The sequence below is a fragment of the Leucoraja erinacea genome, chromosome 19 (assembly GCF_028641065.1).
Source record: "Leucoraja erinacea ecotype New England chromosome 19, Leri_hhj_1, whole genome shotgun sequence".
Taxonomy (NCBI): domain Eukaryota; kingdom Metazoa; phylum Chordata; class Chondrichthyes; order Rajiformes; family Rajidae; genus Leucoraja; species Leucoraja erinaceus.
This window is the reverse complement of record NC_073395.1, coordinates 34,092,967-34,108,925: the sequence shown is the minus strand read 5'-3', so window position 1 is coordinate 34,108,925 and position 15,959 is coordinate 34,092,967. Positions and strand designations below refer to the sequence as shown.

The 15,959-nt window shown below is 43.4% G+C and overlaps 2 protein-coding genes across 6 annotated transcripts in view; one reads left to right on the top strand and one right to left on the bottom strand.

Moving 5' to 3' along the window:
- Nucleotides 1-10,944, top strand: part of grip1 (glutamate receptor interacting protein 1) — a 444,119-nt gene extending 433,175 nt beyond the window's left edge. For 3 of the 5 annotated variants that reach the window (XM_055650804.1, XM_055650801.1, XM_055650805.1), the window contains 5 exons: nucleotides 7,197-7,308; nucleotides 7,417-7,485; nucleotides 7,790-8,026; nucleotides 8,409-8,555; nucleotides 8,677-10,944. In XM_055650804.1, the coding sequence (XP_055506779.1) occupies nucleotides 7,197-7,308; nucleotides 7,417-7,485; nucleotides 7,790-8,026; nucleotides 8,409-8,555; nucleotides 8,677-8,916 (805 nt within the window). In that variant the 3' untranslated portion in view covers nucleotides 8,917-10,944. The remainder of the gene's footprint in view (nucleotides 1-7,196; nucleotides 7,309-7,416; nucleotides 7,486-7,789; nucleotides 8,027-8,408; nucleotides 8,556-8,676) is intronic. The other 2 variants (XM_055650802.1, XM_055650806.1) reach the window with 1 other exon arrangement.
- The window catches only part of LOC129706476 (DNA helicase B-like), a 54,105-nt gene continuing 49,070 nt past the window's right edge, over nucleotides 10,925-15,959 (bottom strand). The window contains 3 exon segments of the mRNA XM_055650808.1: nucleotides 10,925-11,518; nucleotides 12,358-12,843; nucleotides 15,289-15,435. Of these exon segments, the coding sequence (XP_055506783.1) occupies nucleotides 11,408-11,518; nucleotides 12,358-12,843; nucleotides 15,289-15,435 (744 nt within the window). The 3' untranslated portion in view covers nucleotides 10,925-11,407.

Below are 15,959 nucleotides of genomic sequence, written 5' to 3'. Positions count from 1 at the left end.
ACTTTATTAGCCGTATATGTTTTGCAACATATACGAGGAATTTGATTTGCCATACAGTCATACCAGTAAAAAGCACCAAAACACACGCGCTGGGCGATCTGACCCTGGGTCGCGGCTGGTCGAACCTTCTGCGTTGTTTGGAGCTTCCCTACATTGGTCTCTACCCGAGACTGCGAGCTCCTTGATGGTGAAATCCGCAGGCCGTGGTTGGAGCGTCGATCCCAGGCAAGGGATCGGCCTGATGGTAAGTCCACGGCACCGCGGTGGGGCTCAAAGTCAGTCACGAGCAAGGCCTCTAGCTCCATGACGTTAGGCCGCAGAGCGCCGGATATACGATCTAGAAAACAATCGCATCTCCGGCAAGGTAAGAGATTGAAAAAAAGTTTTCCCCGCCCACTCCCCCACATAAAACAAACTAGAAGCCATTAACACACTTTTAAAACACATTAAAAATAACAAAGAACAGACACTGTTGGCGAGGCTGCCATCATGTGGCACCCCATCCATAATTGATGATTACAATTATTGTGAGAATATATTAGTTGATATAAATGTTCTGACGTAGTCATTAGCTTCCATTTCTTTTAAGGGTGAGAGGAATTATTTTAATGTTTGTAGCACCAGGCATGCTCCAAAGCAGTTTAATGGATAGCAGGGAGAACTGATGTCCAACCAATTCTTGCATGCAGCAGTATTGCTTCTCCTAACACTAAGCTACAGTATACATTATTTGAAAGTGGGACTGCTAATTATTGCAACAGAATTGCCACAAATTGTCTCCAGGGGCTGAAACATAAGCCGCATGAACCAGTGAAGAAACGCTCACTGGTGCAGACCAGCAGCATCAAGATTTAAGGTGAAACAACACGGGGTGCTGGAGTAACTCGGCAAACTGACTCGGTGTGAAGGGTCCAACTCATTTTCTCCAGAGATGCTGCCTGACCCATTGAGTAGCAATGTTACAAAATTTTGAGATTTAAAAAATCAAGTCTGCAATTTATCCCATCATATAAAGCATAAAAAGAAGTTTAATTTGACACCTAATTCACTTTCATATCTCAAGTAATAAAAAGGTTATGGCCATTTTCATACTCGGAAATTAGCATCTTGTTCCCTATTGATTTTCTATGGACATAACAAAAAAGCTGTGATCGTGGACAGTCAAAAGGCCTTCTTAAAAATTAAGAGAACTGAATGAAATTTTCAGTTTTACTTCGGAGTCACGTGAGTGACTACGTGAAGAACCCACCCAGCGCGCAGGCGCGGCATTACGTCAGCAGTGCAACAGCGGCAGCAGCTGGAGCCAGGCTCTCCAGCTGCAGCATAAAGACAAGACCTCAGGTAAGTGCCTGTTTTGTGTTACAGAGTCGCTCAAGGGAGAATTATGGCCTCTCGAAAGCGACCAGCCAGAAGGACTGCCTGCCCAACTCCACCCGAGGAGGGGTCCATAGCTGGGCGGCAGCCACTCGTAGCGGAGGAGCCATTTCAACGCTCCCGCTCACCCGACACCGAGCCGCCCCCTGTGCTGCAGATATCGACGCCCCGCACAGGGAGGAAGGCTACTCACAAAACCGACCGGCCGGTGTCCTCCGATTCATCGGAGGAACGGGAACGCTCTCCACCACCGAAACGGGGAGACGCTCGCATCAGCTGCATGAGGCAGCTCCTAGAGCAAATGATCGATGAGGAGATGCAGGCTAGGCATCTCCCAGGAGGACGGGCTTTGGCCTCCTCCTCACCACACCCTTCTGTACCCTCTATGTTCGAGGGCAGTAAGGGAGGCCAGGACTGGGCTGGCCTATCCCAAGGGCAGGCGGAGGATAACATCAGTATGCCGGGCGTGCTAGAAGAAGAGCTACTGGGTGTAGTGGGCCGGTACGCAGCGCCCCCAACGACTGGGATGGTATTGCCACCCAGAATGGCGGCCAGCATTAACAGGCTGTCCAACAAGCCGCTGCAGGACAAGGTCGTCCAGCAGGCCCTTGACACGTACACAGCGCCAGAGAATTGCGAGGCGCTGCGGGTCAAAACGGTCAACGGGCAGATATGGAACCAGCTGGGGCAGCAGATCAGGGCTCAGGAAGTAAAGATGCAGCGGGTCCTGAAACTCCACTCAGCAGCCATCACCGCCTTTGCTCGGTCCGTGGGGAACGAAGACCTAACCATACCCCAGCAGGATGCACTCGCACTGATGTGCAGCACCACTTATGAGCTCAATAGCCTACGGCGGGACAACATTAGGCCTACCCTCAACCCGACATATGCAGGCCTCTGCAAAGCTCCAGCGCCCGAACGAGAGGCGCTGCTATTTGGTGCAGATTTAGCCAAAAAACTGAAGGAGTTGGAAGAGGCGGCCAAACCAGTAGGCCTCATGAGGGCAGGGCCGGGACCGAGCAGGGTGAAGACACCCAGTTGGCAGCACGCCTCGGCATCCACCAGCAGGTACCGAGCTGGTGAAAGCCTGGTGACCGCCTCCCACTACCCCCAGAGCTCTTTTTTAGAGCGGGGCCCAGGGCGGAGCCGTGGGAAGCTGCGCCGCCCCACCGCAGCACCAACACGGACAACCTTGGGCCAAACCTACCGAAAACGGCCCCACAAATAAACATGGAGGTAGGTGGGTCTGGTTCCTGCCAACATACACAGACAACGGGTGCTGTATTAACAGGAGGACGTTTGAGGTTCTTCAAGCATGTTTGGTGCTCCTTAACTAACAATAAGTTTATACTCAACAGTATCAGTGGATACAAAATTGAATTCAAACCAGGCTTAGAACCTCCAGTTCAGCACATGCCCCAAAGGGTATTCCTTCCCTCAGCTTTTGAGAAGGTAGAAGGACAAGCTGAACTAGATAGGCTCGTGGCTAAAGGCATCATAGAAATGACCACACACGAGCCGCACGAATTTGTATCAAATATTTTTCTTAAATCCAAGAAAGATGGTGGGTGTCGCATTATTATTGATTTGACGTCACTCAATCAGTCTGTTGAGTATCAACATTTCAAAATGGAGACATTTGTCACTGCCAGACAACTGATCTCCAAGGGATACTACATGGCAAGCATAGATATCAAGGATGCTTACTATTTAGTACCCATTCATAAGGATTATTACAAATATCTGAAATTTATCTGGATGGGCCAACTGTGGCAGTACAGAGCCTTGCCCAATGGTTTAACGACAGCTCCCAGATTATTTACAAAAATTCTCAAAGTGGCCATGAAAAAATTGAGAGAACAAAAACATTTAGTCGTGGCCTATCTGGACGATGTTCTCATATTAGGGAGAACAAGGGAACTAGCTGTCGCAGGAGTTTTAGCCACTAAACAACTCCTTGAAACTTTGGGATTCATCCTACACCCAGATAAATCAATATTGGAGCCTACTACTAACATGGATTACCTAGGCTTCACTATTGACACTATCCATATGACTGTCACTCTGCCTAGAAACAAAAAAGTTTCACTCATCGAAGCTTGTAACAATTTAATTGCTACACCGCAACCAAGGATACGGCACGTAGCCAGAGTTATTGGCTCTATAGTAGCAGCATTCCCGGCTGCCCAACATGGGCCCTTGCATTATCAAAATTTGCAAAGGGCAAGGACTCATGCACTACGTCTTAATAGAGGGCATTATGACCGCAAAATGGAGTTACCCACTGAAGCCAAATCAGAACTTCAGTGGTGGGTCGATAATATTTGGCACAGTTACAGTCCTATCGCCATCACCAATCCTAACATAACCATTACAACGGATGCCAGTGCTTTAGGCTGGGGAGCTACTAACTCCATAGACAGCACAGGTGGCAGATGGACTAACTCAGAGGCATCGCTACTACAATCACTGGGCATTAACTTCTTGGAAATGCTCGCCGCCTTTTATGGGCTAAAAGCATATACATCTGATATGCGGCATGTGCATGTTAGGATTATGATTGACAACACTACGGCGGTATCTTATATCCAGCACATGGGTGGCATAAAATCAGTATCATGCGACAAATTAACTACTATAATCTGGCAATGGTGTGTCGAGAGACATATTTGGCTATCAGCTGCCTATTTACCAGGCAAGCTAAATTTAGTGGCGGACACCAGGTCACGAAAATTCAATGACAACATCGAATGGATGTTGGACCCAAAACTATTTGCTAGAATTGTCAAGCAATATGGTACGCCAGATATAGATTTGTTTGCGTCTAGATTAAATCACCAACTACCCATGTATGTGGCTTGGGAACCAGACCCAGAGGCAGCAGCGGTAGATGCCTTCACGCTGGATTGGGGAAATTTCTTTTTCTATGCTTTCCCTCCCTTCTGCCTCATCAGTCGGGTACTCCAGAAAATTCAGGCAGACTCAGCCTCTGGCATTCTGGTCGTGCCCGACTGGCCTACCCAACCATGGTTCCCAATGTTCCACGACATGGTGGTAGAGACACCTATGGTCCTTCATAACCACCCCCAATTATTGACTCACCCGGTAACTGGCATTAGTCATCCATGCCACCAAAAATTGAACCTCCTGGTTTCCAGATTCTGAACAGACCTTACCGGGGATTGGGGTTATCAGAGAGAACAATCGCCACCATGTCGGCATCCCTGCGAGTTTCCACCAAAAAACAGTACCTGACCTACATCAGGAAATGGGAACAGTACTGTCTGGAAGCAGGGACATCCTACAAGACGGCTTCGATCTCGGATGTGCTGGAGTTCCTGGCCCACCTGCACCATGACCTTAAGATGAGCTACAGTGCCATCAATACAGCTCGGAGCGCCCTGTCCGCATACCTTATGCCCATAGGACAGCATAGTGTGGGATCCCACCCTCTGGTTATCAAACTCCTTAAAGGGATCTATAACACCAAACCCCCTACACCTAGATACACCCATATGTGGGATGTGAGTGTAGTATTGACACACCTTCGAGGTTGGCCTCCGGTGGGATCCCTGAGCCTGGAACAGTCCACTTATAAGACCCTCATGCTCATGGCGCTTGTCTCAGCTCAGAGGGTTCAGTCGCTGCATCAGTTAAATCTGAACCACATGGTGACCACCCCAGATACCATTACTTTCACCATGCCGGGGTTGGTAAAACAGAGCAGACCAGGTACATCCAACTCCCCGTTGATCTTCCGGGCATACCCTCCAGAACCTAGGCTGTGTGTGGTGACCCACCTTCATCATTATTTAGACACTACCCAAACTCTTAGAGGGAGAGAAAAAGCCTTATGGGTCAGCCACAAAAAGCCTTTTGGACGGGTTACCAGCCAGACAATATCCAGATGGTTGAAACAGGTCCTTAACATGGCAGGGATTAACACAGATGTTTTTAAATCCCATTCAACCAGGGCAGCGTCCACCTCAGCGGCAGATAGGATGCAGGTTCCCCTAGACCACATCCTCAGAGCAGCGGGATGGTCAAGGGAATCGACATTCCAAAAATTCTACAGGAAACCGCTGATGGGAAAGGACGTCTTTGCGGAAAGAATTTTAGAAACCACAAAGTTATAATTTAAAAGCCCAGGGGAGCTATTTTTTGTTGTAGTTAATAAACATTTGTTTTTTAAAACTAAACAAACTTGTTGGTCTTTAGATACCACTTCCTCCTCGATGATCTTTCGGCAGTGAGTGATATAACTGTTACACGGTTTGAAATCACAGACCTTTGAAGTCTTCACGTAGTCACTCACGTGACTCCGAAGTAAAATAGTAAGATTAAACGAGTACTTACCAGTGCGAAGTTTGATCTGTATTTTATGAGGAGTTACGATGAGGGATTACGTGCCCTCCGCTCCCACCCTCATTGTATAGATCAAACTCGGACTGATGTCTCATTGGTCTTTACTATCTTTACTTCAACTTGTGTCTATCTGTGATTCCACACCGCTGCTTGGAAGTATGCCGCGCCTGCGCGCTGGGTGGGTTCTTCACGTAATCCCTCATCGTAACTCCTCATAAAATACAGATCAAACTTCGTACTGGTAAGTACTCATTTAATCTTACTATTATCATAGATTGAACCAGCATATAATTAGTTAGTTACCCAATTGTAGCTAATTTCAAACTTCAATTACTAGATCTAAACATCTATCCATTTCTTAATAAATGATTAACATTTTTAAATAGCCTAAGTGTCCAAATAATATTCACAAATAATTCACAATAAAACATGATTTTTAAATCTTATTTACATCAATTTATAGGCCAAATGGAAGGAATTTAGTGTTCAATTGCTGTAAATTAAAATCCATTTTAAATCAGCTTTCTATTGGTTTCTGTGAACGCGCTGGTTTAGAACGTTCACATTGCGCTGGATTTGTGCCCTCAAATGCCCAGAAAAATACTGCGGGATATAAAGAGCCCAAAATGAACTACTCGCTATAGTAAACGTTGTATAAAGGGGTCTTAAGAAGCCCCTTTTAATGTAAAAATAAGGTACATACCTTTAATTGGTTGCTTTATAAAACCTTGGGGCTACGAGAGGTCGCGGGTTGAGAGAGTGATTTTAAAACTATTATAACTATTATTCGAGGCCTAGAAAACTAATAATACCTTTTGCGACGGGGTCTTTCAGCGATTTGCCGTTAATTATTTACTAGGCTGAACATCTTTGATTGGAACAGCCTAGTAAAAATCGCGTTTTAAACCCGCCCCCTCTAAACAGCGCCAAAACGCGCACATGGGCTGGGGCAGATTTTCAACGACGATTCAGGTAGGTTTTACAACATACCTACATTGAGTTACTCCAGCACTTTGTGTCCGTTTGTGTAGTAACCTGTCTGCAATTTTCACTGTATTAGATTTCATTTCAGTAAATCTATTTAACTTTTTCAAACTATTATACCTTTTAAGAAAACTTGATATTTAATTTAACTTGTTATTGCAATTAATTGTTTACCAGGTCAATCTGAAACCCACAAAGAACACTTTGAATAGTTATGCATAACTAATGTGTACCTCATTTTAGTAATCATTTCTGAAAGTTGGGTATGTATTTTTATGGTGTTGCTCTAAACTACCTGGGTTGATCAATTTATTTATAGATCATTCTTGCCAACTGTTTTGAAACAGTCCAGAGATCAAAACCAGTACTTATAATAGTTAAGGCAAAGGTGAATGCCATTTCTATTGATAAAGCTTTGGGGATAGTAGGTATTCACACTTTAAAATTATACCCTTTTTGAAAAAAAAAATCAGTTATGCAGGTGGACACGATGCACTAGAAACAGATCATGAAGAAAATTTTTGGTCTCAAGCCTTGGAAGATTTGGAAACCTGTGGTCAATCAGGAATCCTGAGGGAATTGGAGGTAGGAAGTTTTCACTCTTTGCAGCAGAGGTTTTCAAAGTTGTAAAAGAACAATTTCACACACAGCTGTTGATCTTTCACCTGCATCATTTGGTCTTAATAATTACAGGAACCTAGCTCCTCGTTAATGAAGGCCGCCAACCAAACGGATCTGAATTTGCAAAACTTGGCTATATTGGTATTTTTTTAATTTTAGAGTTGGTGTGAAGCAATAATTCAAGATCTAACAGTCTGATACATTAAAGACTTCCTGTTAAAACCAGACAATTAGCTGTTTGATATTTAACAGGAAATACAATCTGAGTTAAACCATACTAACAAATCTACATGTGTATTATTTAACTAATTTTAATGGCAAACATTAGTTGTCAACTACTAACATTTTAGTGTTTGCGAGTCTTATCCATCTTCACTAACAGAATTGCCTTTCCACTATTTTCTGGAGCACAACATTTTACAGCTTTTGTTATCTCATCCAACAGGCAACAATCATGTCGGGAAGCACCTTGTGTCTGAATGATGAAAGCAGCCCGGCACATAGGCCACTGGGAAGGCAATCAAGCTTCCAAGAGAAGAATGCTGTCAGGGCACATTACACCCAAGCTGCCCGTAGTAATACTTTACCGTCAGATGGCGTGAGATCAAAGTCATTTGCTATTAGGAAGATCAAGCAGGAAATGAAAGAGATTATGTCACCAACACCAGTGGAGTTGCACAAGGTTTCAGATTCCATAAAATATTTATTCTGGTCATGTTTCCTTCCCAATTCTGATTTGTTTTAGGATAGAAACTGGATTTGTTGCAAATGTAATTTTCCCTTTGATGAATTTCAGGAAGTGATTAGATTAGCAAAATTCTGTGGTTTTTTGTCCTCCAGCTTACAGTCCACAAGCTTTACAATGGTGTTGTAATTTATTTTTAATCGCGAATGTGTGATTATCAGATATGGCCCAAAAAGAGTAAAATTACATGTTGTTGGATTTTTCCATTACACATGTGGCATATGGTAACAATGCACTAGGTACTGCAGTTGTCTGCTTGAGGACAGTGATGGTGGACCAACTTCGAATGTTTTTAATAAATATCTCCATAATTTCACAGGTAACACTATATAAAGATTCAGACATTCAGGATTTTGGATTCAGTGTTTCAGATGGCCTGCTGGAGAAAGGTGTGTATGTCAACAACATTCGGTCAAATGGACCAGCTGCCCTTGGTGGTGTTCAGCCCTATGACAGGTTATTACAGGTACAGAGAGATCAACACTTGTATATTTATTCTTGCATCAAAGATCACTACAAACCCAGTAGCATACTTCCTGGAAGTAGACTCCAATCGGATTGATGGCTATTTTGTTTCCTTGTGACAGGTAAATCATATTCGTACCAGAGATTTTGACTGCTGCCTGGTAGTGCCACTAATTGCAGATTCTGGCAATAAACTCGAATTGGTCATCAGCAGAAACCCATTAGCCTTCCAGGAGGTGCTCTCTGAAGATCAGACGTCACAACCAGAAGAATGGAATGAGCAGAATGAAGCTCATACTTATAGGCAACAGAAAGGAAGGCTTGGTAGTACAGAGATCCAAGAAAATACCAACACGTTGTAGTGCCAGCTATTCAATCCAATGGACAGACGTTTTGTTCCCCAATGGTGCTAACTCATTTTGAACAATGTTCATTCGTGGGAAAACCCTCCTTATCAACTATTCGCATTTTTCACAGATACCAAGTGCACACATTTCATGAATGAATGGAAACTTGTTCCCTTCTCACATTGCAAATGACAAAAGGTTAACAGGTTTGACAGTCTATGCAGGGCACAGCCATGAAACAAAAACTCATTGCCAAGAGTGTTTTAACCTACCCATGGTGCTTACTGTCCAAATTCTAATTTTTTAAATGATAAACTACGATGCTGCCAGCTGGTTCCTGGGCAATAAAAAAATTAGCATGTTTAAAAACACAGATTGACCATTTAAAAATCATATACAGAAACAACGGTAAAATCTAGTGCAGCATAGTCTTTATCCAGAGTAAGTTTAAAAATGTTTGAATGAAAATTAAAAAACTGCACAATTACTATTAAGCTAGTCTTGAACTAGTTTCTGGCCAAAGTTATGTTCCTATTGCTATTAGCCTTTAAGATGGTATTCTGTAGGAGAGCTTTGAAGCAATTCTTGGCCTTTATTTATAGCATTTCCTTACGACAGTGATCTGACATAATCAGAGGGACCCTCTTCTGTAGCACAGGATATTAGGGACTAAATCTTAGTTATACTTCTATTATCAAAACTACTGATCTGCTAAATAATTCTTCAATGTTAAAGTAAAATACCACCCGAATCCAAACACCACAGGTGTTCTCTGTGCTGGGAATTTACAACCTCACCTTTTGCCATGAAGATTCTGATATTGCCATAGAGATTGTAACTGATGAGATGTATCTGCCATGTGGATTCCTTAGTCTTAAATCCCATTCCATTTACACACGTCATCCTGAACCTGCTCCTTTGTGTATTCCGTCTTCACATTTTATAGCCCATTATTGGGTTTGGTAACTAGTTAAGGAACGCATTTGTATTTGTAAATGATTGACTTTATAAATCAGTATAACTGAAATTTGAATTTTACTTTGATGTGTATGAACTTAAGGCTGGTTAAATATCTTAGTATTATTGTTGCTTGTGCCTCACTCCTAATAATGGATTGAAACATAGGGGTGGTAGATTCTAACATTCTGACGATAGTGGAGTGACTAACAGAAAAAAAGATATTAGTGTATTCAGTAAAGCTCCAATAATCCACTTGCTACACAGCCTTTCGGAAAATTCATTTGTTTGGCAACTATCTAACAAGGTGATGTTTGTCTCATTCCTTGTGGACTCACTAGGGCCTTGGTTTCTGTAATCCCTTTAAGTTCACCCAAGTTCTGTTTACCACACTCCTTTTAAAACATTCCAGGCTCACTGAGATGATATTGTGTAACATCTTTAAAAACAAAGGAACTGCAGGTGCTGGTTTGAAACCTAAGACAAAGTGCTGGAGTAACTGAGCGGGTCAGGGAGCATCTCTAGAGAACATGGATTCCGTTTCAGCTTGTAACCCTTCTCCATACTGACACGTTAGAGTAAACAAATTAATATCTAATCTGTAAAATTTGCTAGATCAGGGCCATTCAATATCCCTGAGTATGTCAGATTAATGGAGTTTTACTTTATATATCTGTTTATTTATACTATATCTGCTTCTGGTCATATTCTGCCTCGATGAATGTTAAAACCTACTCTCTTATTTGAAAATCAAGGAAATATCTCCACCCTCCTTTGAGCCATTAACTGTACAACTACCACACTTGTAATGTTACATTTCCCAGCCTAAATCCATGATGCATATTTGAAAAGAAAACCACTGCCAGCAACACGAATACAGACAGCTACAACCTAGATATGAGATTTGATTCATGTCCTTTGGACAATGTATTTTTATTTGTAACAAACAAGTATTATAAACTGTAAAGTATTTTTGTACAAATTTCCTACTTTGGTAGCATGATATTTATCGTCTAAGGTTTTGGGAATCTTCACTGCTAATTTGTATGAGATATGCAAGATGAAATAAAACCATGTGAGACAAAATCACTATTGTTGTACAATTGAATGTTGTACAATTGAATTTATATATCATAGAAAACTATTTACTGCCATTCATGTAAAATTTAAAAACAGTACTTACATTCCACAAAATATTTTTTTAATTAAAAAAAACTGGTTGCCACAAATTAACATGAGAATACTTATCTGGCATATCTCTGTAACCCGTTATTACATTGACTGGTACATGCATTAAAAGTCCTATCACTGGTTTTAAACCATAAAGCTAGTGGAATCAAGGGATATGGGGAAAAGGCAGGCACGGGTTATTGATTGGGGACGATCAGCCATGATCTCAATAAATAGCGGTGCTGGCTCGAATGGCCTCCTCTTGCACCTATTTTCTATGTTTCAATAAACATACCTTTCAGTTTCATCTAGACATATCTGCAATTCCACAATAGCAGTCTATTTGCCAACTTGTCATTTTTGAGTAAAATCTACAGCCTTATTTGTTCTCTTCTGTAAACAACCTTTTACCCGCATTTACTGGTGGTGATGAGTTATCAAGTACCGTCATTTCAAACTTTGTACAGCCCAGAGGTGATTCCATTAATATCTGCAAAGTAAAATAACATACATGTGGTTTATTTAAAGAAGTTATCATTTTTTAATTACCATGCCATAAAATAAATCTAGTCATGTTTCAACCGTTTTCAGTGGACACCAATTACAATCTCAGATATTTACTTTGCTACATTTATTAACTCCAATCAATAGTTGCTTGTATCACTGAAGTAAAGATCAAGAATTTCAGTAATCCTCAAGTTCTACTTTCTTTAGGATATGTCAGTGAACATTTTTTTCTTAGGTTACCAAACACAATTTAGAAAGGCATCGATGGCAGTAATAAGTCCTGAGAAAACAGAATTAACCCATTAATACTTAGCAGCAGATTGGTGTTCAATTCAAGAAGGGATATAGAAATGGAGGGTAGACGAATGACACATTTTGTCAGGTCTTGCGCAACCGTAGCCAATGTAGAATCATTTCAGTTATATTGATGTAAATAGGCGGAAAAATAAAACACTGGTAGCACATTCACAAGTTCATGAAATGAGTTTTTAGCAAAGTTATGGTCAGCAAGCAACCTTAAAATAATAACCCGTGGCACGATTGGCACAAAAAATAGATGTTTTTAAATAGGATAAAAAAATCATTCTCATTGTTTCTGAAGGACCAACCAACATAAATGACAGCTACTCAGAAGTTGGAATATAAAGCAGGGATGTTATAAGCTCAGAACCCACACTCCTATGAACTTGTGTTCTCCAAAAGCTGCAATCAGCAGTGCTGTTGTGATGGATGAACAACAAACTGCTGTTTCTTACTAAATGTTAACATGATCTGGTGTTAATACTTCAGTAATTTAGACCACCCAACAGCTAATTTATTTACCTTTGAATACTTTGCAGTCGATCCCTCACCAGCTGAAGTATTATCACTTCTCTTACATCCAGGAGACCAGTTTGCTTCAATTGTTTTAGAGTCAGTTTCATCAGTAGTCATCACCAAACTCTCTCTTGTTGATGTATCATCACTATGAGGCAAGGAGTTGACTGCTTCATCTGGCCTTACGCAGGCTCCATTGCATTCTCTGTTGTCCAGCTCCACACTAGAAGACCAGCAATAACTTGCCTGTTGCTGGAACTGTGATCCTTCAGAGCATGATGCAGCTCCTGGTTTTGCTAGTTTCTCCTGCAGGAATTCACGCAGGCGTGTGTTTCTCGGGGTGACTCGGGCTTTCATTGCTTTAATAAAATGAGCCTCGGATGTAACAACATATACACGTTTGCGCCCTCGTGTGACTGCGGTATAGATGTGCTGCCAGTTCTGTCTTCCAGCCGGTCCCACAACATACACAACCGTGTCGGCTTCAGAGCCCTAAAGTAGAAAAGGATTGTATTTCCATTAGTGTTTCAAACCCATTCGGCAGACTTTAAGGTCCCAAGTTATGCTTAGTTAGTGCAGCACAGCCAAAGCGTCAGTCTCGGGCTGTAACTAATGTGAACCCTCAAAAAATTGGGATAGTAACCTGGTAATCTTCCATTCCTGATCACTCTCCATTAAACACAACTGTAAATGTCACCAGCTTTGATAACCTACACTCAATGTATGAATGATCACTGAGGAATAGAGGGAGCTACCAGCTCTGTGAAACAAGAGAGAAAAAGAAACAAATTAAATGCAATTCTCATTTCATGCAATTGTTCTTTATCTCAAATTCCTATCATTGTATATTTTAATTCCCTCAATGAAAATTATGTTTGATTGTTAAATTATCCTTAGAACTGCATTAGCTTTTTCTGCTCAGCATTCCATAGAGAAATCGCATCATTTCCCAATGGCAAAATTTTGTATTAACGTCACCATTAATGCGACACGTAATCTTCCAACAATTCACAGCATGAGGTAGTACTCTGGAGGTGCATTATGCAACGATGAGGTACACTTATTAGACCAAACAGTAGTATCCAAAAACATAGCCTTTGTGGCATCAGCTGATACACAGATCACTGATGGTCGAACCCTCGTCAGTAGCTACGAAGGCTGGCACATGTTGTCATGGGCTAGGGGGAGTGCCCTGCTACATTAGCTTATCTCACCTTGAGATCACCCCAGTCAACAGGTAGCTGAGCTCAAGAGAACAACCTCGCTCTGCTACAGCAGCAATGACAATTAAGTTAGTGGACCAAACCTACATGTAACACCTGAATAAAACTACTGTTTGAACCTGCCTGACGTCTGGCCTTTTCCTGACCACGTTTGTTGCCGCTACATTGGTGATCTCGACTATCCAAATTGGAAATTTGGATTTCTCCCGATGCACGCAGCCTTGGGAGACCCGATGTCTGAAGCCGACTGCCCAGCCCTGCAGAACGACGCTGCCGCCAACCCGGCCCTACAGTGAGGTATGCCGCAGGCCGCCTAGGTCAAGTGGCGCGGTCCAGTGACAGTCCTTGTGTTACGGCCGCCAAGCTCTCCCACATGATCTGCGTGGATCCGACCATCGGAGCAGAGAGGTTGTGGCTGCCGCCGCTTCCCCACCAGCCGTTACAGGAGCTGCGAGTGTAGCAATCTTCTGCCCCCAGCATCACTGACGCACGCCTGACCGCCCCCGGAGCGAGGAGAGAGTGGGCCCGCCCATTTCCCCGCCGGCTGCTGCCCAGGGCCTAGCCACCCAATAGGGCGGGCTTACCTGGGGCGACTGCCGAAGACTCCCTTCTGCTCCTCACCTGCGCGGACCCCAGAGATGGCACTGGCTGCGTGTCCGGCCCAGCAACAGGGTATTGAATCGCTGTTGAAGGCCGCCTCAGCCGGTCGGCAAAATGGCCTCCTGAAACAAGTGGCCTCCTTAAACAAGTGGCTGCCCGACTACAAAAATGGCTGCCGCGGCCGGCCGGAAGAGATGCTCGACCTTCCCTGATCGCTGTCCACAGCGCCACCATCCTGCAGGATGCCGTCCCTGCAGCCTGACCACCGGCAACAGCGCCTCATTCAGGTCGGAGGATGTCACTTCAACCTTTGGTTTTCCAGCACAGCTTCCCATCCTGCACCATGGACACTGGACAATTTGAACTTACCTACCATTTTGCACGTGATTGCTCACTTTAGTTTGTTTTGTTTCTTTTCACTTTGTTTTTTCTTCATTGTTGCCGACGTTTCCCAGCCATTGCTGGGGGCCGTATTTCTCAGGACACGATCCCTTTGGTGGTCGAGGAGATGCGACTGTGTATCTGCCGTCCGGTGGCTTTTGCATCGGTCTCCTCGCACCCCTCGGCATACCTCGGGATCGCCCACAGCTGGAGCGTCGACTGAACCCGTGGGCCTCCATCCCGACCCACGCCCGGGGTGTCCCCGACTCACATGCAGGAGCCGCCCTCGACCATTCTATTCCTCCTTTTAGTTCCGGCGGGCGGGGGGGGGGGGGTCCTGTGACGTCAGCTGATACACAGACCACTGATGGTCGAACCCTCGTCAGTAGCTACGCAGGCTGGCACGTGACATCATGGGTTAGGGGTAGTGTCCTGCTACATAAGCTTATCTCACCTTGAGATCACCCCAGTCAACAGGTAGCTGAGCTTGAGGGAACCCCCTCGCTCAGCTACAGCAGCAATGACAAAATTGAATTACGTTAGCGGACCAAACAAACATGTAACACCTGAATAAAACTACTGTTTGAACCTGCCTTACGTCTGGCCTTTTCCTGACAACGTTTGGTGCCGCTACACCTTCAATAGCCAATCGGTTCCATACAACTCTTCAGAGGCTACGTGCAGTTCATTGTTCAATTTCATTTATTAAGTTATTCAGTACTACGTCTCATACCTGAAAGGTGTGTATTGTTCTGGCCCATGCATGTGCCAACTTGCATTTCTTCCTTAATTCTTCAAAATTCACCAAAATCTGCTTATTTTCCTTGTCATCCAGTAACAAGTAACGTGTAGTAGATGTATTGGTTCGTATAATTTTATCCTGCAAGCCAAACAAAAAAAGCTTTACAAGACCTTCAATCCACACAAGCACAAAAATATTTGGTGAAGGTGGCGTACCGTATGCTTGTCTTCATCCACATGGGATTGACTATCGGAGTCCGGACATCATGTTACAATTGTATGAAACATTAGTGAGTCCACACTTGGAGTATTGTACACATCTGATCGCCACAGAAATAATAAGATACAGCTATAGAGGGTGCAGAAAAGATTCACAGGTATGTTGCCTGGATTGGAGGGCTTGAGTTTTAAGGAAACACCCCATAGCTAGGACTGGTTTCCTAGTGCAAAAGGATGCCGAGAGATGACCTCACAGATAATTATAAAATTTAGAGGGGCATCAATAGAGTAAATAGTCACAGTCCACCCAGGAGTCTAAAACTGATGGGCAGAGTTTTAAGGTGAGAGGGAAAAGATTTAAGGCCAAATTGAGGGGCATGGTTTTATATGGAGAGTGCTGTGTAAATGAAACAAGCTGTTAGAGGCAGGTAGGGTGGAAGATTG